This window comes from Erpetoichthys calabaricus, chromosome 16 (assembly GCF_900747795.2).
Source record: "Erpetoichthys calabaricus chromosome 16, fErpCal1.3, whole genome shotgun sequence".
Taxonomy (NCBI): Eukaryota; Metazoa; Chordata; class Cladistia; order Polypteriformes; family Polypteridae; genus Erpetoichthys; species Erpetoichthys calabaricus.
Genome location: NC_041409.2, coordinates 93,054,366 through 93,079,691, shown reverse-complemented (window position 1 = coordinate 93,079,691; position 25,326 = coordinate 93,054,366). Strand labels below are relative to the sequence as shown.

Sequence of the window (25,326 nt, the reverse complement as noted above, 5' to 3'; positions counted from 1 at the left end):
AGGTAAGACTCCCCTTGATAACAAGCCTCTGTGGAGCTTTGAGGCCTACATTTAGAGGCAAAGCCTCACTTTGAGTTTCATAAGCCAGTAAGATTCGAGACACAATTATTTCTGCATAGTACATTCAACATTCCTGACCTCCAGCGTCCAACACACTGACTGCGAAACAAGTGGACCTAAGAAACTGGCAACTCTGTGTACAGGTGCATGTAGGACTCACTTGTGAATACCAATTTATCAAACAGGATTGACCCGTGAATACGAACATTGCAGGTGTTATTATTTTATCATAATGTCGCACCTTTTTTAGGCAGGGCCTACAAATGTAGTGTATGATCTGGTCCTTCGCTCTTCTTCTTGTAAAACATACACACTTTTAACTCTGATCTAGGACCCCCCTACAGCCACTGCCCTCCATGCTGCAATGAACTCGCATACAGTGTCTGTCATCACATCTTTGCTTTTATGCACCAATTAACTACTTAGAAAAACTATTAGTATAATTAGAACTCTTAAATTGTTTTAATTTTTTTTTCTAAAAGACAAATAATAACATCAACTTACTGGCTAGTGAGGACACAAAAGTATGTAAATGCAAAGATTCATGTGAAGAAAAACCTCCTCAGTCTGCACACAGGCTTGTCTGAACCATTTTGTGAACGTCACTGCAGATTTTAACCAAACAAAAAAACTATTCGATATTTAAAAGGACCTGTAATGGGGGTGTCCACTGCCGCACAGTCCAAATCCTTCTTTTAATACTGCAACAAATTTAGTGAAAAATTAGCAGATACCCAAAACCGCTCCATACCGTAGGGTACATGGTGCCAAAAATGGTCAATCGCTCTCTTAATGCTGCACCCAATTTCCTGAAAAAATAGCAAACCAATTTACAGGATCAGGAATTGTACTCATTCTCTTAATGTCACAATTGATTTAATCAAAAAACAAGCAGACATTTAGGCAAACAGTCTGAGGACCAGGGGCTTTTAATGCCCGAGACTGTGAATCTATTTACTGAAAACACTAGCAGATTTTTAGCCAAGCTCTTTCCATAATCGGGAGTATTCAATATTGGAGGGTCTAATGCTGCAACTGATTTAGTGGAAAAATATTCCTAGGCAAATGAACCTATAATCCAAGGTATCTGCTGCTGAAGACTCCATCACATCATAAGAAAGATTTGGATTCTCCAGCAGCAGACACTCCAGTTATGGGACCGAGCATCGCAGTCATTCTCTGTATATCACAACTCGAATATCAATGGAGTTTTAGGCAAATATTCCCAGATCTTGGGGGTTTCATTATCTGAGACTCAGAATTAACCTACTAAAAAAAATTCCAGCTTTTTACTTAATATGGTCCAGTAACCTACAGTGTTCCTTGATTATTCTCTCTACCAATTCTGCACAGTACATCTTTTTTCATTCCAAAGAACTTGCATTCCTTTGCGTTCGAGCACTGCTCATAAACTTGAAATGTGGTTGCCCCCTCTTTCAAAATGCAACCAACTTCTATACTTAAACTTTTGAGATGTAGAGTTTATTTGCAATGGTAAAGTGGAGCACAACTTGGACACACAGTTCATACACATGGTGGACCCGACTCTTGTATGCGTCTTAACAAATCAAGGGCCTTCGAGCTCCTGCCTGTACCATACCAAACATCTGTATGCTGTGCAACTGTGACACTGTTCTCAGTTATCCCTGGCAATGGTTCCCATGTCATTAGAATGTGATGGCTGTATAACATCAGGTGGGATCTCTCTCAGTCACTTTCTTAAGGAGACGATCTGGGCCGAAGTTGACACCAGTCCACTCTCACTTTTTCCATTAAGCTTTGGTCTACATTGCTAAGTTCAAACAGGGTTACCATCAGCTACAGAAGCACAGCTGACAAGCAGTGACGTTTTGTCATCTCTTGTATTAGTACTACTGCCTTTACATGCATGAATATAAAACAGCAATTTCTTAACGCAGGAGCTGAAAACCATACACCGTGTCAAGGTCACATCTGTTACCTGCAGTAAGCTCTCCGCTTCAGGGGCTTGAAATGAATGTGCTACAGTGGTGTAACAAACCCTAGCTTCCATGAGCATGTGTGTGCGCCTCTAAGCTACTCCTCTCCAGGACCGGCCTCGGCTGCATCTCCTCTCTATTACAGGTTGTGCAGTACAGACGCCCCAAAGGACTTTAGTACACCAACTTTATGATTGTGAAATGGCAAAGACCAGGAAATCTCTAGGGCTTTTCTTGCCATCCAAGCTGATATCCACTTACAAACCAGGCTGATTTCCAAGAATACAGTAAACGTTTACAACAAGAGCATCGAGTCCACATGCCTTGCTAGCTTAGATAATACGTATTTGTCCCAGTGTTACATCCAGTCACTTCTTAAAGGTTATCAGCGTCCACGTGCTCCTCCTGTCTCTACCAGCACAGAGTCCCTCTACATCGTCACTGTCTTCTACACCACTAAAAACCAGGTTAAAGCCCACATTTCTGACTAAGGCAGTGGACTCGACAGACCTCTATAACTTAGAAAGTAACATATGAAAAGGGTGGTCATATGATTAAGTAGCTCTTAGGGATCTGGCGTTAACGGCTGCTGCGCATGTTTTCTCTGGAAGTGCCGCCGCAGTGTGGTACGCTCAGAAAAGCGTAGTCGGCACACCTGACATTGGTATGGTCGCTCTCCAGTGTGTACTCGCTCATGCTGGACAAGCTCCCCAGCCTCCCGAAAGCCCTTCTGACACACAGAGCACTGATAAGGCTTCCCAAGGTCCGAGTGTACATGCCGGTGCCGGGCTAAATGGGAGGAGCGCTTGAAGGCTTTACCGCAGTCGCTGCAGACATGTGGCTTCATTTCCAAGTGGCTGATGCGGTGACGCTCCAGGTATGAGAGATAAGGGAAGGGCCGGTAGCACACGGCACAGATATAGGATTTGGCTGGGCTGGAAGAGCAGGTGACCGCACCATCTGAGGTGGCACTCCCATCACTGGCAGCCTCTTCTTTCCCTTCACTGTTCCCACCTTGTGGAGTAACCTTCCGATAAAGTGTGTACGGGACACCAAAGGTATCAATCAGCAGGATGCCAGTTGTGCCATCAGACTCCGACTGGGACTGTTCACCTGAGGAGGCAGTCGAGGACTCGGTCACAGTGCTTCTTTGTGAAGTTTCAGAATGGTGTGGTGGCTCTTTGGGAGACGTGCCATCTTGTTTTGGAGGAAGAATCCTAGTTGAATCAGCGCGTTCACGCTTTACCTCAGTTTCAGTTACTACATCTTTTACTGAAGTTTCAGAAAGTTTTCTCTTCTGGCACTTTGCCAAATTCTTATCTTTATTTCTGCGTGGCCAATCAGTGACATGACCCTCAGCTTCATTAAACTGCTCTTCTTCTTCAGGTCCTGGATGCTTCTCACACAACATGAATAATCCCGCCTCCACACTTTCATCATCAGAATCGCCACATGCATTGCGTTGCGAACTACAACCTTGGGTCCGGCTGGCCAGCTTCGTCTTTCCGATTTGTTTCTTTCCTTCTGATTCAGGATTTTGCTTCTCTTGGTGTGAATGTGCACGGTTATCAGGCTCCTCGGCACAAGCTCTGCCAGTGCGAGTCTGTCCCTCTCCTGCAGCTGCACATTGTGTGCTCTTACCAATCATCCTGCCAGAAGTTGGACTTCTATACAATGGAGCCTTGATGTCCACGCAGCCTCTTTTACTGTCCATCATTCTACTATCCAAATTTTCTTTCTTGATGTGAGATTTATCCCCTCCTCCTTCAGTACTTCTCACTGGCATAAAATCACGGTTTTCTAGAATTTTCTCCAGAATGCTGTCTGTTGGTATTCTGACTTTTTTGTCACCGGAAGTCTTGTTCTCCACTGGTTCACTTTCTTCACTTTTTACCATCACTTCTCTTTTAATCTTCTTTCCCTGATCTTCATTTTCCTTTTCATTGGGCTTTCTTTCTCCAATGGTCTCTTTTCCTTCCTGCTTTTCTCCATTGTCTTGTACTTTAGTGTTGCAATATCTTAACTTTCCAAGTCCCAGAGAACTGGGCCCCAGTCCATCCATCCCGTTTCTTCTTTATTATTCTTGACTTTCTGAATCTGCAAATCTGTAAAATAAAAAATAAAATCAGCTATTGCTGTTCACACCCTTGCCACCAAACCCCAAGACCCACAGTCCACATACAGGTGCAAAAGCAACACCTTAATGATTTCTGAAAAGAGACATCAAAGAAGGAGGAGGAGAAAAGACAGAAAGAATCTACTCTCTCTTGCTATATATATATATATATATATATATGGAAGAGAAGGTCTGTGATACGGTTTGCATATTTGCCGTTGGAGATCCACAAAGGGAGAAAAAACGAATCACGTATCATAAAATAGTTTTTATTCCTGAGCTTTCAACCCCTATCAGGGGTCTTCATCAGAGGATAATGCTTAGACTTACAAGAATCAAAGGCAATATATAGCATCACATTCAGTATATATATATTATATATAAAATCCAAAGCCTAAAAGTGCAACGATTTTGTGCAATGATGTGACGTTTTTATGTCACATTTTTTGTCACGCTTTAAATCAGGCTTATTTTAAAACCTACATATATATGTTTGGTATCATTCTTTTCAGAATTTATCAAACTTTAATGTGAGGTTGTTAGATTTTCTTCCGTTTTTAAATTAAAAACTACAATATCAAGAACTCGCATCCTACGAGACAAGACTTTGTGCCAACAGATTTAACCACACCCGGGGCCGTAAATAAAAGACAGAGTACATAACAAAGACAGCTGCTGTATAGGTTTTTAAGTGTTCGAAGCGCCATGCGAGATGTAGATCACACAACACAGTCCAGTCCCACCCTCCGGAAATGACCCTCTATCTGCCGCAGCCAGGTGTTATGTGGGTGACCCCTTGGTCTGGTCCAGCCACTCAGGTCCCACAACAATGAGGATCTTACGAGCTGGATCACCCTCGGGGAAACGTGCCACATGGCCGTAGTGCCGTAACTGATGCTCCCTCACAATGCAGGTAATGTACCTCATTCGGGACTCCATGAGCAACACAAAGTCAAACCAACGGTACCCAGGGATTTTCCGGAGAGACACAGTACCAAAGGAGTCCAGTCTTCGTCTCAGGTCACTAGATAGCGTCCATGTCTCGCAACCATATAGCAAGACTGGAAGCACCAGGAGTCTAAAGACTTGGACCTTCATCGTTTTGCATAGATATCGGGAGCGCTACACACCTCATGATAGACACTGCTGATGGCCGTGCCTAAGATGTCATTAAAGGCCTGCCTCTTGGTTTTTATCATGACACTCGCAAGCCCAGACACTCAGACTCCTCCCTAAGTCTCTCGAACGCTCTGATCAGAGCCTCTGGACCCCACGACCCTGCACAACACCCAATCCTTGCAAACATTGAACAGAGTAGGAGCAGAACACACCACTGACGAACCCCAGAATCAACTGGGAAAAACACTGAGGTTCTGCCTCCACTCTGCACAGCACTCACAGTACCAGTGTACAGGCCGGCCATGATATCCAGCAACCTTCAGGGGATCCCGCGAACCCTCAGGATGTCCCACAGGACAGCTCGATCAACTGAGTCAAACGCTTTACGAAAATCGACAAAGGCTGCAAAGAAACTCTGCCGATATTCACGTTTGCGCTCCATGAGAACCCTCAGTGCCAGGATGCAGTCGATGGTAGACTTCTTAGGCATAAAACCAGACTGTTCCGGTGGCTGGTAGGTGAGCAAGTGATCACGGATCCTATTGAGGACAACCCTACTAAGGACCTTACCCGGCACCGAGAGCAGTGTTATCCCCCTGTAGTTGCTGCAATCCAGGTGATCACCCTTCCCTTTCCAGACAGGGAGAACAATAAGAATAAGAACATAAAAGTTCTCAGCCCAGCAGGCGATTAAGCTCAACATATCTTAACAGTTCCTCTTCACATAATGTCAACATTTGAAGGAGCCACTTTCAACTACACTTCTAGAAGAGAGGTTCACTCCGTCTCCAATCCATCTGCTTTCCCTAAATGTTTTGTACAATTTCATGGTCGTGAGAAGGAGCCTATCTCAGCTGCACTGGACATAAAGCAGGAGTCAACACTGGATGGCACATTAGTTTATCACAGGGTATACTTACCATCGCTACTGAGGAATTCGGTCATGGCATCATTCTGCCCTCTCCTTTCATGTAGTGACTGCTGTGAAGGCTAGTTTCAAAAAGCCAGATGTATAAAACATTGTCTGGAGACAACCATGAGTGAATTTTGCTTAAAAGTGGATGGTAACAATTAGATGGTTCACTCAGTTTGAAATTTCTAATCCAATCCAACATCTCATGAAGGTGGAACTCAGAACAGAGATAGGGATTTAAACAGCAAAGAGTAATGGTGACACCAAAGATACTGACACGACTCCAGCAGAACCGCAGATGAGGCTGCATAGCACAGTGTTTCACTGCACATCTAAATGTATACCTAGAGGAAGGTAACTTGACCGTTCAGTTAGAAATGCCAAATCTGCCATGCCTGGATATGGTCACAGCATTTTAACATTTAGTATATTTGTATTTTCTCTCAGTGTCAAGTATAATGTTAAGTATGGAAAGATGGGAAGAGAGAAAAACTAATTTTACGTATTTGTCTAATACAGGGGTGGGAAACCTTTTTCCTATCATAAGCCATTTCATTTTTATAACATCCTTCAGGGGGCCATACTAAATTACTGAACACATATAATATCACACTAACCTCTCTAACGTGATGGCTGGAACTCTCTGGTGAGGTGTCTGATGGTGGTGATGACGATGATGATGCTACTCACGGCTGGTTTTCCAGGTTTCAGTTAGTCAATCTCGAGTGGAATCGAGACTTTACAAGACTCAGTTTTAAAAAGAACTGCTCACAGGAGTAGGTTGTCCCAAACAGAGATGCAAATTTCACAGCATGTCTCCTTAGAATGGGAAATTCCTTGGGACATATACAGTTTATAGAACTCAAGCATGTGTGTAGCCTTGAGCTCGTCATTGCTTTGCAGCTCAGTGATTTCATGTTGTCAGGTACATCAGCCGGTTCCACATTAAATGGCATAGCAAACACGTTCAGTTCCTTTTGTTTGCTTTTTATGTCCTGAAACCTCTCACCAAATGCCTGAAGGAGCACATTGTGATGTCATACCAGGATTTGTTCTTGCAGAGTAGGGGACATGACATTCTTGCAAGACACACCCTACTTACAACCAGTATCAAATAAGCCCACGGGCAGCAAAACACTCAAGTCGTGTCAAGGCTTGGAGCACACACAGATCCAGGGCTCTCAGCGCATATAAGGACAATACGTTATAGATGAAACGCCGACAACTAAGCGAAGAAGAAAGAGTAGCGCGGAGAAAAGAGACTCAAAAGCGTTGGAGAGAGAAAATGCAAAAAAGAAAAAGATTAATCGAGGAGCAAAATCAGAAAATAAGTAATAATCAGCCCGGAACAAGTGGAACTGAAAAAAAAGCAGGTCCAATCGGGCTCAGAAATTAAAGACAAAGAGTAAAAGACAAAGTAGAAGTTCATAAAGACGTTCAAAAATGTTGGCGCTATACACATGTAGAGAAGGTTAGAGATTATGAAAGCAGTGGAATTCGAAAGGCTCAAAAAAACGACGTGATACAAATGTGGAGAAAGTTAATATGAAAGCAGGAAAATTAGAAAGTATAAAAAAAAAAAGTAAAGATCGCAGTAGTGCAAACAAATGGAAATTATTACTCGAAAAGAGGGAAAATAATCACCACTGAAGGAAAATTAAAGTCAAATATCTAATGTGGCGGAATGAGAGCACTAACAAGCCTCAAAATGAAATGTGTTTCACTTGACATCAGGAAGATACAGCTAATGAAGAGAGTGGGTGAAGTCAACACCTGCAGTAAATGCGGCCCTCCAGGAACCTCCGAGTTAAGAGTATGATGGTTCTGTAGACTGGACAAACAAATTACAAAAAAAAAATGAAATAACACAGCAAGAACATAATAAGACACTTGATCAAACACTACACTGCTAAAAGAAGGATGTGTGGCATGTGAGACATAGCAGTGAGAGAAGAGGAAGTTCATCATTAGCAGGTAGAAGGAATGGAGTGAAAGGAAGACAATGAAGTTCATTTAGATAGATAGATAGATAGATAGATATAACTATATAATAGAGATAGATAGATATGAATGGCACTTTGAGTGACAGATAGAGATAGATAGATATGAATGGCACTTTATGAGTGATAGATAGATAGATAGATAGATAGATAGATAGATAGATAGATAGATAGATAGATAGATAGCTTATTAATCCCAAGGGGAAATTCACATACTCCAACAGCAGAATACTGATAAAGAAAATATTAAATTAAAGAGTGATCAGCGCTTGAAGTTGACTACTTGAATAGACGAGTCTCGGCAGGTAAAAATCCATCTCCAAGTAGTAAAAAGTAGTAAAACGTGTCCTGGGAACGAGTCCACATAAAATAAAAGTGGTAGGAGTTAACAGTGAAATAGAAAAAAGGTAGAAAAAATAAAGTCATACACGGAGCTGCTGGTCTGCCTGCACTGTCTCCGTTGTTTCAATATCCTTGTCAAAAATGAGCTGTTTTAGAGGAACAGAACGTAACATGAAGCATCAAGGTTCACACAAACTGACCTTCTTGAAGCTAAGCACAAACTACTATGACCTGCTTTCCAGTCCTACACAGTATCTGCTGTCTGCATCAGCACGAGGTCAGTGTCACAGATCCAGGGATGCCGTTATTAACTTGAATATACTGCACAAACTCATAATGTTTGGAAAAGTGCACATGTGGATAATAAAAGATCTTAAATCTAGGTATAACTGTACATTTATTATCTATCTATCTACATCACTAAATCCAAAAATGAATTCTTAAGGTGGAATTTATGCAGACCTACAGGGTGGTCCAGATCTAATTATGCAACTGTTCGACAGACAACAGTTTCCCCGCCATTTTGGAATGCAGGGCAGGTGCTGCCATCTATCGGCAACAAAAAGAATTTTAAGTGAAATCTCTATGTGCAGGGCAGGTGCTGTGAATTCTCTATGTAATAAACTTAAGTTATAGCGTAATGAAAATTGCATAATTAGATCTGGACCACCTTATACAGGTAATTTGGACATTCTACACAACATCAGGCCCAGAGAGCACTGTGTGACTCAATTTAAGGGACAGCAATGGCTAATCAAAAGAGGTACAGGCAACACATTTCTAAAGAGAACGCATGCAGCTCATTTTTGAAGCTTGCATTTAAAATCCAGAGGGGTGCCATTGACGTCTTTATTATTATATCAAAATAATCTCTTTTTCATGCAGTAAAATAATTATAATACTGGACCATTAATGATTGTGAAGTAATAAAACACAGGAATGCCAAAAGCCAGGTTTTCAGATAATTATTTTTAAATAATTGGAAGGTTAACAAACAGGTTTGATAGGCCTCTTTGGGGAGGGTGGGGTTGGCCAGACAGTTTTGAGTGCAAAAGTGAAAAATTACTAGTCAAGAGAAAAATATTAGAACTAACCTCAAGAACTCTGGAGTCTTAAGGGCAAACAATGAAGGGACACAATGTGATATTATGCAAATATCTGGATCACAGTGTGAAAACACTGGGATTTTTAATATAATTTGTAATATACAAGGGGCGTTCAAATATAAACAGGAATTTATGAGCTACACTTTATTTATTGAATATAATTAACTGACTTACACACTTTTTCTGTGTAGTTTCTTGTTCCAGCGCTCAGGACACTTCTTAATCCCAGAAGAGGAGAAGTCTCTTGACCGCATGCTGACCCATTCTTGCACGGCGTCAAAAACCTCCTCATTTGACTTGAATTTCTTCCCTCCTAAAAATTCCTTCAGTGGACCGAAGAGATGATAGTCTCTGTCCAAGTGACTTACACCAATGAGACACTCATCCCCAAACTGATTTTTAAGTCTTGAATAAATCTGAGATGAATATGACTCCTTCATTTCTCAAAAATGTAATAATAATTTGCTATGCAACACTGCTGTGTACCTGTCAGTTGTAATCAACATGTCGGAGCAGGAGGAAGGGCCAGCACTACTAACGATAAGTTCACACATGCATGTGCTTTGTCTAGTGAGTCAGGTCTACCTTGCACTCTTTATAAGAGCACAGCATGAAAATTCCTGTTTATAATTGAACGCCCCTCGTATGAAAGCAGATATTCCAAATGTCGATGAGACCCCCTGCATCGAAACTTGTAGCATAAAGCTTAAAAACATTAAGGGACTACTTAAGCACATTTATGTTGGGTACAATGTGCAGTAGGCACTGGGTGGTCTTTTGGTCATGGAGCCCCTCCAGACTTTTAATCTATAAATAAGGATGCTATTTTATTCCGACTTGTATGTGTTATGAAAGTGCATTTGGATTTAACCTTATTTACTAATTTATTTATTTGTATTATCTGTTTTTAATGTGTTCCTCTTTTCTTGAATCCTTTTTTATTTGACATCTTGCAAAGCACTTCAGGCTACATTCTTTGTACACAAACATGCTACAGAAATAAATGTTGCTTTTGTTGTTATTACGATTTAGTCCTTCAATGCGTTGCAGTTTATTGGCCACCATTTTTTTCAGTTATACTAAACTTGCAATATCACCAAAGGCACAAGCATTCCAATTTATTGCACCTATAAAGAAAGCAACTTATTTCATCCCACTTCAGCATGAACTATGCATACATTAGTTTTTGAACTGTGAAAACAGTACAGAATGAGGCTGCTGTAGCCCACCAACTTCAGGGTCCGGAGTGTGGTGTGTTCAGAGATGCCTTTCTGCACATTACTGTTGTAACGAGCTGTCATTGGAGTATCTACAGTGGTGTGAAAAAAAATCCAAACCTACATGGCCCTGTGTGAAAAAGTAATTGCCCCCTGAACCTAATAACTGGTTGGGCCACCCTTAGCAGCAATAACTGCAATCAAGCATTTGCGATAACTTGCAATGAGTCTATTACAGCGCTCTGGAGGAATTTTGGCCCACTCATCTTTGCAAAATTGTTGTAATTCAGCTTTATTTGAGGGTTTTCTAGCATGAACCGCCTTTTTAAGGTCATGCCATAGCATCTCAATTGGATTCAGGTCAGGATTTTGACTAGGCCACTCCAAAGTCTTCATTTTGTTTTTCTTCAGCCATTCAGAGGTGGATTTGCTGGTGTGTTTTGAGTCATTGTCCTGTTGCAGCACCCAAGATCGCTTCAGCTTGAGTTGACGAACAGATGGCCGGACATTCTCCTTCAGGATTTTTTGGTAGACAGTAGAATTCATGGTTCCATCTATCACAGCAAGCCTTCCAGGTCCTGAAGCAGCAAAACAACCCCAGACCATCACACTACCACCACCATATTTTACTGTTGGTATGATGTTCTTTTTCTGAAATGCTGTGTTCCTTTTACGCCAGATGTAACGGGACATTTGCCTTCCAAAAAGTTCAACTTTTGACTCATCAGTCCACAAGGTATTTTCCCAAAAGTCTTGGCAATCATTGAGATGTTTCTTAGCAAAATTGAGACGAGCCCTAATGTTCTTTTTGCTTAACAGTGGTTTGCGTCTTGGAAATCTGCCATGCAGGCCGTTTTTGCCCAGTCTCTTTCTTATGGTGGAGTCGTGAACACTGACCTAAATTGAGGCAAGTGAGGCCTGCAGTTCTTTAGACGTTGTCCTGGGATCTTTTGTGACCTCTCGGATGAGTCGTCTCTGCGCTCTTGGGGTAATTTTGGTCGGCCGGCCACTCCTGGGAAGGTTCACCACTGTTCCATGTTTTTGCCATTTGTGGATAATGGCTATCACTGTGGTTTGCTGGAGTCCCAAAGCTTTAGAAATGGCTTTGTAACCTTTACCAGACTGAAAGATCTCAATTACTTCTGTTCTCATTTGTTCCTGAATTTCTTTGGATCTTGGCATGATGTCTAGCTTTTGAGGTGCTTTTGGTCTACTTCTCTGTGTCAGGCAGCTCCTATTTAAGTGATTTCTTGATTGAAACAGGTGTGGCAGTAATCAGGCCTGGGGGTGGCTACGGAAATTGAACTCAGGTGTGATACACCACAGTTAGGTTATTTTTTAACAAGGGGGCAATTACTTTTTCACACAAGGCCATGTAGGTTTGGATTTTTTTTCTCCCTAAATAATAAAAACCATCATTTAAAAACTGCATTTTGTGTTTACTTGTGTTATATTTGACTAATGGTTAAATGTGTTTGATGATCAGAAACATTTTGTGTGACAAACATGCAAAAGAATAAGAAATCAGGAAGGGGGCAAATAGTTTTTCACACCACTGTATAGCCATTTTGTTAGCTTGAATGAGTCCAGTCCTTCTTCTTTAACCCCTAGAACTACCAAGACTTTGTTGCCCACAGAAATTGCATGCGCTGGATGTTCTTTGTTCCTTTAATCATTCTCTACAAACTCTAAATACTGTAACGCAAGAAAAACCCCAGGAAGGGAGGTAATATTGTGATTCTGTACTGCCAAATGTGGCACCGACATCAATACTACGGTGCGAGTCGCTCACATCACATATCTTAGCCATTCTGATGCTTAGCTGAACTACATCTAAACCTTTTGACCGTGTATGCAATGGTAGTGCTGCTGCTTTCTAGTGAGGAGATTGTGGGTTCACTTCCCAGGTCCTCCCTGTGTGGAAAGCACTTTGAGTAATGAGAAATGCATTCTATAAATGTAAAGAATTATTATTATTATTATTATTATATATGTTTGGATGAGGCACATGCAGAGTTTCAGCCATATGACTATTTGGATGAGCATTTATTAATGAAGAGATGAGCCTACTAAAGGCTCTCTATAAGAAATGTATTTTGTTAGACAAATACCAATAAACTGGTTTGTGCTACTACTTCACAGATCCAGTGGCGGGGGTTCGAATTCCACACCAGCCATTGTCAGTCTGGAATTTAAGCAAACGTTTGCTCAGTGTACTCCATTTTTCTTCCTACCTTCCAAAGGTGTGTAGAGGAGGTTAATTGGCGATTCTAAAATGGCACATCTGTGAGTGAAGCCTGCACTGGACCACCACCCTGTCCAGTCCTTTCTTCCTTATGTTTAGTGCTACCTGTATAGGGTCCAACCCAATGCAACACTAAATTGAGCTAAGCAGGTTTGAGAACATTACCAATAAAACACCTTCATATTTACACACACATTGATTTCAGTGTTTGGTGGTGCATTAATTGTCTTTTTTAAGGCACACCAGCCCCATCAGCTGTGCTGGAAGGTTGGCACTACGTCACTAAATGTGTCATGGCAATCGATTTTCAGTCATTTCAATTGACATGGCCATTGACCACATCAGCAACTGTAGTCGTCAACTCTGACATGCCCAGTGATTAGAAATCGTGTTGAGTGACATCAGCATTAGTGAAATGGCAGTGGTGTGGAGTGTATATTATATATATATATATATCACACATATATACATACATACATACACACACACACATATACATACATATACACATACATACATATACTATATCTATATATACACATACATATATTCTGTATATAGATAGATACTTTATTAATCCCAAGGGGAAATTCACATTATACACACATACATTCATTTTACTATATATATATATATATATATACACACACATATATACACACACACATCTATATACTGTATATACATATACTTGCTATACTTCCCTACCAAAGACAGGGTAATACACTACACTTAAATCATTTGCTATTTAATTTCTCTCGCTCTATGTGTACCCACAGCATTACTCCTATGCTTTTTCGTAGTGTTCTTATTTGCCTTAACCTCCTGACACCCTCATTTCCTTAATGTCTGCTTCTCAGAGTCTTTCATTTTGAGGCCCCTTGGTTGTCTCATGTGTGCTTTTGACTGTCACCAATGGTAGATAGACCCCTATTACCCACTATGAAAATATTCATATTTTTGCAAATACTTCCCATCTTTAAAGATGACAGGGGATGCACGTCATTAGTATTTCGCGATCCCATATTGTTCTGTATGTTATGACCAAAGCCAAACTGACCAGTCAAATTACTGGAGACACACACACGTATATAATTTAATTAGCCTTACGTTTTGTCTAAAAATTTAGAAATCATTGGCCTAGTTTTACAACTAACTTTAGTTAACTTTGTAACAGTAAATATCCATCCATCCATTATCCAACCTGCTATATGCTAACTACAGGGTCACAGGGGTCTGCTGGAGCCAATCCCAGCCAGCAAGGCAGGAAACAAACCCTGGGCAGGGTGGCAGCCCACCGCGGAACAGTGAATATGCTAAATGCATATGTATCTCTTTTAAATAAAAGAATAAAATTTAAGGTAAGCCATGAAATACTTGTTTTACACAGAACAGTGAAAAGAAAGAGTCAAGGCTCTTATCCGACATGCTCTACAAAATACCTTGACATGATAAACTGTAAAAAGTGCTACATGAAATCAATGGTTGGTTGATGCCGCTTTGATAAGATTCCTTCACATCTTCCATAACAATAATCGGTTTTCAAAAATTAATAACCAAAGTAATATGCATGCAAAAAGAAAAGACGGCAATAAATTAAAATGAACTGAAGTAGTTAAAATGTAAAACCCTTTCCTCACACTTGGGGATATTCAACTCGGGCCACAAAGGCTGCAAGTTTTTAAAGGAAAACAATGCATTTTTTTTTAGAGAAATCATGTTCACCATTTTAAAACTTCTTATGCAGGAGGTGTGTCAGGCACCTTGAAAATACCAAAAGCATTCCTAAATCCAAATTAAACTTGGAAACATGGAGATGTTTCAAATAATCTCAGTAATGAGCACAAATTAGCTTTTGAATAGTGCCCAAAACTGCCCACCATAGAATGGGCAGAGAAGCCAGACATCAGCCACTGCATGAATTGTTGTAATCTTTTTTTTTTCTTCTCTCCTCTGTATTTAGACTGCTACTTTAATCTTTTTAAATAGTCACTTTACGTACACTCTTAAAAATAAAAAGGTGCCAATGTGGTTCTTCAGAGCAGCACTTTTATTTTTATTAGAACCGGTTTGTGAAACACCAGTGGGTTCTTGATTGAAAAGGGGCTCTCACTACACTTAACCTGTAATTGCTCCGTCCTGGGTATGATGTTAATCTGCACCCCACTCTGCAAGCAGGTCCTCCAGTTTATAAGGAAAACTTGGGGGTTGTTGGCAGGACTGGCGCTCCAACCACCGTAAAAAAAGCCTCACACTGCTCCACTGTGGTGCTGAGGTGACACTCGGTGGTTCAGCATGTGATGGGTGCAGCAACGCGCTATTCGCGCATGCTCCCAACCTCTCTCACTACATACAATATCATACACCAAGTTCAGGTTTTCTTGTTTGTTAGTACCCTGCTAGATTGACTACTATGCATTAAAAGATTTCTGTTTCGTCCACATAGTGGGTGCGTTTATTATTCCCCCTAAAAAACATACTGCATGTACAAAGAACCTTCTCCAGAATGAAACAGTTCTTTAATCAAGCAAAGACTGCGAGAAAAAACAATCCAGTAAAGTGACAGTACAGAACCGTTATTTTTAAACAAATAGGCAGATATTTTGAAAAGGAAGCACAGATAATCAAACAAACGTTTAAGTGGTTTCCTTTAAATAATTCATTAAAAATCGCAGCAGTTGAGTCATAAACAACGAACTGACCTTGTTAAACAAGCCCGGAACATGAAAAAATACACGGAGGATACCAAAAACTAGAGAAGTTACTCTAAATTATTTAACGTGCTAGATATGTCAAAGTAAACATCGTTAGGAAACTTTGCCCCATACTAAATGAGTTCAAAGTGATCAGAACCTTCCTTAACAAGGATTTCTACCCACGGGCACACTTGGTCTCCAATGAGGAGTTTGCTTGACATTCAAACTCTCGACGTTAACCCACGGCGAACGGCTTTGGAAACGCCGACCTCGGGACGCAAAGAACACAATCGCCTAGAAAACCCTCGATCTCGGTGTATTGAGTAATACAAGTCCTCAAACCGACTTACGGAAATCACAGAACGAATAAACTTGCAGCAAAAGCTGGTAATGAAAAAAAATAATAAATTGTCTGGATGTGCTGAGCATGCTTTTGTGTGCTTACAAGTACACAACTGGCACTGCTAATGATTGTGCGCATCAAACACGCAATTCTGACGCCCACGTACATTTTGATACATTTCGCATTCAACATAAGGTCACATCTCACCCCCACATAAACTTAACCGAGGCTTTAAAATGAATAAAAGGCCGCTGCATCCGCCACTTACCACAAGACACAGATGGGAAAAAAAATCGACGAGTGTCCTTCAAAATACTCCCGGGCTGACATACAAGTAGAAGCGCTCTTTAGTTCCTGTGCAGGCTGTGTTCGCGTGGGTTTGACTAAAGTAATTAAAGAACAAGAAGCAGCAAAACATTCGTGATCTACAGCCGGCCACGTCATTCTCGGTGTAAATTAAATAAGATACCGTAACATTCCCAGCCCCGCTTAATCCAACTGGGGAACCCATCCAGACAGCACTGGGCACAAAGCAGGAAAACGGCCCCGGACAGAACGCCAGTCCTTCACTGCGTTCGCTCACTTTCACCAGAATCTCTCGATGCATGCTCAATAATCCAGGTAAGGAAATCCTAGAAATTTGATTCTGTTCATCTGGACAAAGTTTTTAAGTGGATAAGTCTCGAAATATTTCTCCCACTTAAAAACTTTGTCCAGATGAACAGAATCAAATTTCTAGGGTTTCACCAGAATCGTTCGTTGCCAAATTGGAATTCTGATAACCCGTTACAATGCAGGAGAGTTGGGGAGACTAGACTATTAAAATCCACTGAGTCCACACTACTGATGATATTACCACAATCTCTGCGCTACCTTGTCCTACTCAATTAAATATAGAGATCAAACTTTGTTTCTGCAGACATGATACGGTAATAATATCGTGCTAATATCTCTAATATGCTTAAAACAGTCTGAATTAGTGTAAGCAGCCCTAATTCAGTGTGTTCATAAGAAATTCAATATCTTCCCTCATGAGGTGAATGTTCAGTTGTGGCCACTGCTTCAGTTGTTTTTTTTTTTTTTTCAGATAATGCACCAATTTTTCTACAAAATGGAGGACATTACAAAATCATTGATGTTAATATACATAATTTCAGTTATTTGCATAGGAAGAACACAAAATAAAAAAATACTGGGGGAAAATAGCCAAATCCGATCTTATTTTACACAGAATGCAGGCAGTGTGGTGTTGTGGTTAAGGCTTTGAACTTCAAACCCGGAGGTTGTGGGTTCAAATTCCGCTACGAGTTCAGAATGGAGCTGCTAGAATTTTAACTAGGAAAAGAAAATCCGAGCACATCACCCCAGTTCTGATGTCACTACACTGGTTACCGGTGTCATTTAGAATTGACTTTAAAATACTGATTATGGTTTATAAAGCCTTCAATAATCCGCTCCATCAAATATCTCAGAATATCTTTCACCTTACACTCCAAATCGTAACCTTACATCTTCAAATGAGTGTCTGCTTAGAATTCCAAGAGCTAAACGTAAAAGAAAATGGTGAGGCGGCCTTCTGCTGTTATGCACCTAAAATCTGGAATGCGAGCTGACCGATACAGGCTGATACAGTGGAGCACTTTAAAAAAAACTGTTAAAAACACATTACTTTAACATGGCTTTCTCAGAGCTTCATTTTAGTTTAATCCTGATGTTCTGTATATTCATTTAATTATCATTATCATTCCTGGTGGCTCCGTAATCCGTACTCACCCCTACTTTCTCTTCTGTTCTTTTTGCCAGTTTTCTGTGGTGCCGATCTGCAGCCCCACCACCTGATCAAGGCACAGTGATGTCCCTCCGTTGATGGATTAAAGGCCAGAAGTCCACATGACCCTCATCATCAAGTTCTTCCATGTGAACCCTGAATATCACGAGGACTGATTGCCTAGAGGGGGCTGGGTGGTCTTGTGACCTTGGGACCCCTGCGGATTTTTTTTTTTCTCCAGCCATCTGGAGTTTTTTTTGTCCTCCCTGGCCATCGGACCTTACTTTTATTCTAGTGTTCCCTAATTTTATTTTGTCTTTTTTCTCTTTCTCTATCATGTAAAGCCCTTTGAGCTCATCGTTTGTATGAAAATGTGCTCTAGAAATGAATGTTGTTGTTGTACTGTCTCAGTGTGAATTGACCTACCTGTTACTCCAATTGGAGAAACAAAAGAAATGTGACCAATTGTATCACCTTAAACAAAGGTGTCAGCCAAATAAATAAATGTAAGAAGAACACTGACAAAATCATTGCCACTTTTTACAATTCTGTTGTAATTGATATTCTGTGACAAGCGACAGGTTCATCCAGTTTAAATACAGAAAACGTGATTTGTAGGCATGTGTTGTACCACATTCAGCATGGAGCAAAGACAGCAAAATAAAGAACTGTCTGAAGAGGTTACAAAAGCATAAAGAACTGCACCGCTCTGAGTCCATCTCCAGAGACCTTCATGTTCCTGAACACTTGAACAGGCCCAAGGTCTTCTTGGAGAATGTAATCTGTTCAGATAAGACCAAATTAGATCTTTTTTTTTTTTTTGTAGCACGTGATCTTTATGTTTACAAGGGGAAAAAAATGAAACTTTCAAAGAAAAGAACAGGATCTTTACTGTCAAATATGGAGGAGAACTACTTATGGTTTGAGGTTGGCACTGCACAGCTTGAAACTGTACAGGGTATCAGGGAATCTGAAGATTAAGGAATTTTGGAGAACACAGTGTCAAAGATTCCATCTCCGTCGAAGGTCACAGCTCTTGGGCATAGGAAGGGCACAAAGCACACTTCAAAAAAGCACTCAGACACTGTTTCAAAACAAGCACTGAACTGTTCTGAAGTGGCCAGCAATGAGTCCAGATTTAAATTCCATTGAGGACTTACAGTGGGTATAGAAAAGAATCCCCCCCCCCCCCTTTGAAATATTCCCTTTTTTTTTGCTTTACAGCCTTAAATGTAAACACACAACCCAATATTTTTTCTCAGCTTACTCAGTGCAATCTCTAACATCCAAGTGAAAGATATCACAGCTACAGTTCAGAATTAATAATAATAAAGATTAATAAAGGACTCCACCCCTCCTAAAGTCAATCAGGTGTAAGTGCCCACCATTCCCATTGCAGACCCTGGTTACTGGCTGTGATCAGTGTGATTAGTGAAGCTGTTCCTGGACCATTCATCACCTTGCTTGGTAGTGCAACTGACAACAAACAACTGACTATGGGTGGCAAGCCACTTTCAAAAGATCTCAGGGACAGAGTTGTGGACAGACATAATTCAGGAGATGAATACAAAAACATCTCAAAGGCTTTATCAATCCCAAGGATGTTCAGTAAAGTCCATCATAAAGAAGTGGACAGTGTTTGGCGCTACTAGGACCCTCCCTGGATCCTCCAAACTGGATGGAAGAGCAAGTAGGAAACTGGTAAGAGAGGCTACCAAGACGCCAATGGCCACTTTGAAGGAGTCACATGATTTGATGGCACAGAGTGGTCATTAATGGTGTGCAAGTGACAACAATTTCACATGCGCTCCACAATTGTGGCTTGTTTGGGAGGGTCACAAAGAAAAAGCCACTTCTCAAGAAAGGCCACATTAAGGCTCGTCTGAGCTTTGCCAGAATGCACCTTGAAGATTCTGATGCCAAGTGGAAAAAGGTCTTATGAGGTCAGATGAGACCGAAATCAAACTTTTTGGCCTCAATACCAAACGGTACACCAATGCAGCTCACCATCCACAACACACCATATCTACAGTAAAGCATGGAGGGGTCAGCATCCTGTTGTGGGGGGCCTGGGGCTCTCGTTAGGGTAGAAGGAAAAATGGATGGGGCAAAATACTTGAGGAAAACCTGCTACCCTCTGCCAGAAAGCTGAAGATGGGCAGAATGTCCACCTTTCAACACGACAATGTGCCGAAGCACAGACCAAAATTGAGTGGCCGAAGGAGAAAAAAGTGAATGTCCTGGTGTGGCCAGTCAGAGCCCAGACCTAAATCACACTGAAAATCTGAGGAAAGATCTTAAGATAGCAGACCACCAACGCTCAACATCCAATGTGAGCGAACTTGAACAGTTCTGTACAGAAGAGCAGGGGGCAAATATTGAGTGGGCTCAATCTAGATGTGCAAAGCTGATAGAGAAGAATCCCAACAGACTCAAGGCTGTCATTAAAGCAACAAAATGACATTGAAATGGGGGGGGGGAGGGTGATCCTTTATTAATCTCAGTATTTTTGATTTTTATCATTTTTCTGAACTGTAGCTGTCATATTTTTCACTTGGATGTTAGAGGTTGCATTGAGTAAGTAAAGCTGGGAAGAAATATTGATTTGTGTCTGTTTTCATTCAAGGCTGTAAAGCAAAAAAAATGGGAATATTTCAAAAAGTGCATAGAGGGCTAGCAAAGGATCAAAAATAACATGACATTCATAATCACAGACATTAAAATAGTCTAAAACAATGCCCCACATACTTATGTTTGAAATTTGTCATTTCTGACCTTCGGAATTAGTGGGGGGGCTCTTGGAAGGCTAGGATCACTGGTAAAGAATCAAATATCAAAAATATTATATTCATGATCAGCAACCTCAAAATAGTATAAAACAACACTGTGCATGCCTACATTACCAATCCCAATTTTTTGGAGGTTTTGTGAAAAGGAGTAACTTTGACCCTCGTATCTCATTAGAAGGTGATTCCCTTGAATAAGCTGATGTGAAATACACATCAAGTCCTTCTCATCATTTTTGCTGAAGATACCAATTGGTTTACTTTTATCTTCTTCTTCTTTGGGCTGCTCCCGTTAGGTGTCGCCACAGCAGATCATCTTCTTCCATCTCTTCCTGTCCTCATCATCTTGTTCTGTCACACCCATCACCTGCATGTCCTCTCTCACCACATCCATAAACCTTCTCTTAGGCCTTCTTCTTTTCCTCTTGCCTGGCAGCTCTATCCTTAGCACCCTTCGCCCAATATACCCAGCATCTCTCCTCTGCACATGTCCAAACCAACACAATCTCGCCTCTCTTACTTTGCTTCCCAACTGTCCAACTTGATCTGACCCTCTAATGTCCTCATTTCTAATCCTGTCCATCCTCATCACACCCAATGCTAATCTTAACATCTTTAACTCTGACACCTCCAGCACTGTCTCCTGCTTTCTGGTCAGTGCCACCGTCTCCAACCCATATAACATAGCTGGTCTCACTACCGTCCTGTAGACTTTCCCTTTCACTCTTGCTGATACCCGTCTGTCACAAATCACTCCTGACACTCTTCTCCACTCACTCCACCCTGCCTGCACTCTCTTCCACAATCCCCATTACTCTGTACTGTTGATCACAAGTATTTAAACTCATCCACCTTCACCAACTCTACTCCCTTCATCCTCACCATTCCACTGACCTCCCTCTCATTTACACACATATATTCTGTCTTGGTGGTCCTACTGACCTTCATTCATCTCCTCTCTAGAGCAGATCTCCACCTCTCCAGGGTCTCCTCAACCTGCTCCCTACTATCGCTACAGATCACAATATCATCAGCAAACATCACAGTCCACGGGGACTCCTGTCTGAATCTCGTCTGTCAACCTGTCCATCACCATTGCAAATAAGAAAGGGCTCAGAGCCGATCCCTGATGTAATCCCACCTCCACCTAATTTATTATAAATATAAATACAAATTATAAAATTTCATGGACAAAATATGGTCCCAAAATGGCCTAAAAATATGGGATTTTTCAGGTCTGCAGGACCAAAAACAGGAGGATGCCCAAAAAGCTCAACACCTTGCATAACTAGACATCAGGATGACTGAACAGCACATCATATATGGGTGTTTTTTTATTTTTTTTTCCCCCCACACTGGTCAATCAGGGGGCATCAGACAAAAAAAAAAAGCTGAAATTATTTCAAAACGTTCAAAAGTAATTCTTCTGAATCTAATAAGAATGGTAAATTGTGAATTTCCCATTGGGATTAATAAAGTATCTATCTATCTATCTAAATTAAGTTCTTACACTGACTTTCTGAAGACATTTGATATCCCAGGGACTCCACAGGAGTTTGCTGTTTTGTCTTTGCTGCAATGTCTGATAAAGTTGTGTATGTGATCAACAGATATATAAATCAGGTTAACCGTGACGATTCTTCACTGCATGTGGTGGATTTGTATGTTAAATCCATTAAGATTACAAGATCATAAATGTAACAACACACACTTGTACTATGTTCAATCAAACACCTGCTACTGGAATGTAGAATTTGGAGTTTTAAATTAAAAAGTAATCTGGTCACTCCTTAGTAGATACTGATTTCTGAACAAAGTAAAAGAAATACGTTTCAAAATCGCACACAAAAATAACCCATTAAGATCAACTCGTCAGAAATGTTAAAAAACAAAATGAGTTCCATGAATTTTGTGAAAACAAAGAGGAATTTCTCATACATTTATTTGGTACTTGTATAAATACAAAATGATACATCTGAACATCTAACCAGAAACTTTTTGTATTTATATAGGCACCGAATCTCGTAATACTGATATTACTTTAAAAAGAGAGTGATATTTTATTAGGTTTTGTAAGACTGCATATGAGAAATCTTTTTCTAATAATAGGTAGATATTCCTTTCACTAAGCTAAATGGTCCAATAATATTCCTTGTTCTACAGTTCTTAAAATAGAAGTCAAATTTTATTTGGACTCCTTATTTCATAAAAAAAAAAAAATTACGGAATATTGGCATTTGTTAAATGTGTTAATTTGACTGCTTGTAAATACCTCTGGCGACATGTAATAATTTTTATATTCTGAAGCGTTGTATTTGTATGTACAGTATTATTGAACTCTTCTATCACCGGTCCACATCAAACAAAAACACTGCTGGGGTGCAAAATAAAAACAAATAGAGTTCATGAAACAATTTTAAATAATTTAAAATAAAGGATAAAGTCTGCATTACTTTCATTCTTTTACATTTTGAAATAATCCGTAGGTTACACTACTACATTCATTTTAAAATGTTCTAAATGCAGGATTTATTTCAAACCATTTCATTTCATTATATATATATATTATATATATATTAAACAGCCTGTCAATATAATAGTTAATTACAAATGACATTTTATATTATGGGTGGCGCAGTGGGTAGCGCTGCTGCCTCGCAGTTAGGAGACCAGGGTTTGCTTCCCGGGTCCTCCCTGTGTGGAGTTTGCATGTTCTCCCATTGTCTGAGTGGGTTTCCTCCCACAGTCCAAAGACATGCAGGTTAGGTGGATTGGAGATCCTAAATTGTCCCTAGTGTGTGCTTGGTGTGTGTGTGTGCCCTGTGGTGGGCTGGCACCCTGCCCAGGGTTTGTTTCCTGCCTTGCACCCTTGTGTTGGCTGGGATTGGCTCCAGCAGACCACTGTGACCCTGTGTTAGGATATGGCGGGTTGGATAATGGATGGATGGATTTTATATTATTTTCTGTGGGGTTGTAACAGAATATCTGTCTTCAAAACCAAAATCCACATTAGTCTCTTTTTTAATGTAGGTTTATAACTCTATCCAGAAGTTTTTCACACGGGACATAACCAAAATAAATGATTTATAGTTTCAGGAATTCTGTCACAAAAACGTACATCTGTCAAGTATCATCTGTATTCATTTTAAAGTACTGAACAGCTAGATTATGTTGTATGTGACTTCCTTAACTCTTAGTTGTACAGGACTTACTGGTAATTGTCACCATTTTTTCCCCAATCTGTTTTCCAAATAAAAAAAAAACCCAATATGGCGTAACAGCAAGCATGTGGTTACCTTGCAATAACAACCTTACAAATTCATCACTAAATCCATAACTCCAAATATCCTTTTCCTGTAATTTAATACAAGCGGTACATTCCTTCAATGTGTCTAATGGAATATTCAGTTTATTTTTGTATAGCACTCTTCACAAGTGCAGGCACTAATTTCTGTGACAAGTTCTTAGGTAAAATGAAAATTTACATATTACTAAATGTAGAATTAGTATACAAAAAGACACAGATTGTAGAAACTGATTAATATACACGGAAACCAACAATATCTGGCCATGAAGTGCCTGCTGAACGATCACCAAAACCTCCTAAGAGAGTCCGCATTTCTTTATTAGAGTTCGATATTCATCAAGGTTAACAAAAATGTTATATTTATTTACCAATAAACTCCTTATAATTTCATAAATCAGAATTATCTGAGAGTATTTGTTTTACCAAATGTATATCATTTTTAACCTAAATTTCCAAAAACAAACTTTCATTTCTAATTTTAAATGTATCTATTGTTTGAAATAGTCCATCTATGAAGGGAAAAGTTACCTTTACACATAAGAGACCATGTAAAGAGAACCCATGTTAAGGTCAAAATTGCATTGAAGTAGAAACTCAATACCACCGAATTTTTTGAAATACAAGTTTAGGAGCTACATTATATGCTTATTTCTCTGATAATTCTAAACCCATTTTATTTTAGAAATAGCATTGGTAGTTTTAAAGTCTGAAGCACTTAAGCCCCCTTCTGCCAGTTGATGACAAATGATATTTCGTTCAAGATAATGAGGTTTATTCCTCCAAATGAAAGTCTAATAAGTTTAATAAGTGGGGTTGGTACTTACAAAACAAGTGAAGCCTAAATTCGTTCAGATAAATCCTCCGATTAGACAAAAGTACTCGCCCACTTAAAGTGAAGTCTTTTTACAAGCACGAATCGAGGCTTTTTTTTCTAACGATCGTTCCTCGTCATTCGTGTGCGTCCGATTTAAAAGATTGCAGGCCATGGGAAAGATAACTAGATAAGACTTAAAAATGACAGCGAGATGGATAGCGACATCGTTTTGGTCCTACCACTATTAAAAAAAAAAGCTTTATTTTTCATAACTTAAGTCTGCTTTAATGCAACGCGTATACTTTTTAAGTTTTCTTTTCTCGTGTTCCGCAGTGTCACAGTATATACAACAACATATTAGCTGGGACACCTGTGGAGCGAACTGTTACATTTTCACTTCTACAACTGGGAAGAAGATTGTACCTCCAACACGTCCTGTCCGCACAACGGCACTGCATTACGCGGCAGCGGCTCGCCTCGCACTGTTTCCGGAAAGCCATGTCTGTAGTTCTATTATCGCCGCCATTTAGATTTGT

General features: G+C 40.2%; 2 protein-coding genes across 3 annotated transcripts in view; both read right to left on the bottom strand.

The window, feature by feature from the left end:
- si:dkeyp-69b9.6 (uncharacterized) overlaps positions 1-25,326 on the bottom strand; it is a 752,000-nt gene that overhangs the window by 668,031 nt on the left and 58,643 nt on the right. The gene's annotated exons all lie outside the window — the stretch shown is intronic.
- LOC114667064 (zinc finger protein 8-like) lies at positions 915-25,326 on the bottom strand. Of its 2 annotated transcripts, none has more exons than XM_028822178.2 (2): positions 25,214-25,326; positions 915-4,123 (listed from the first exon to the last, which is right to left on the bottom strand). In XM_028822178.2, the coding sequence occupies exon 2, from the start codon at positions 4,078-4,080 to the stop codon at positions 2,584-2,586; it is 1,497 nt and encodes a 498-aa protein (XP_028678011.1). In that variant the 5' UTR covers positions 4,081-4,123; positions 25,214-25,326; the 3' UTR covers positions 915-2,583. The 2 variants fall into 2 exon arrangements, with proteins under 2 accessions (XP_028678011.1, XP_028678010.1); XM_028822177.2 differs by lacking the exon at positions 25,214-25,326 and adding an exon at positions 16,384-16,448.

Bases quoted from the DNA above. Each gene is read 5' to 3' on its own strand.
- LOC114667064 (XM_028822178.2), bottom strand. From the start codon at position 4,080: ATGGATGGACTGGGGCCCAGTTCTCTGGGACTTGGAAAGTTAAGATAT.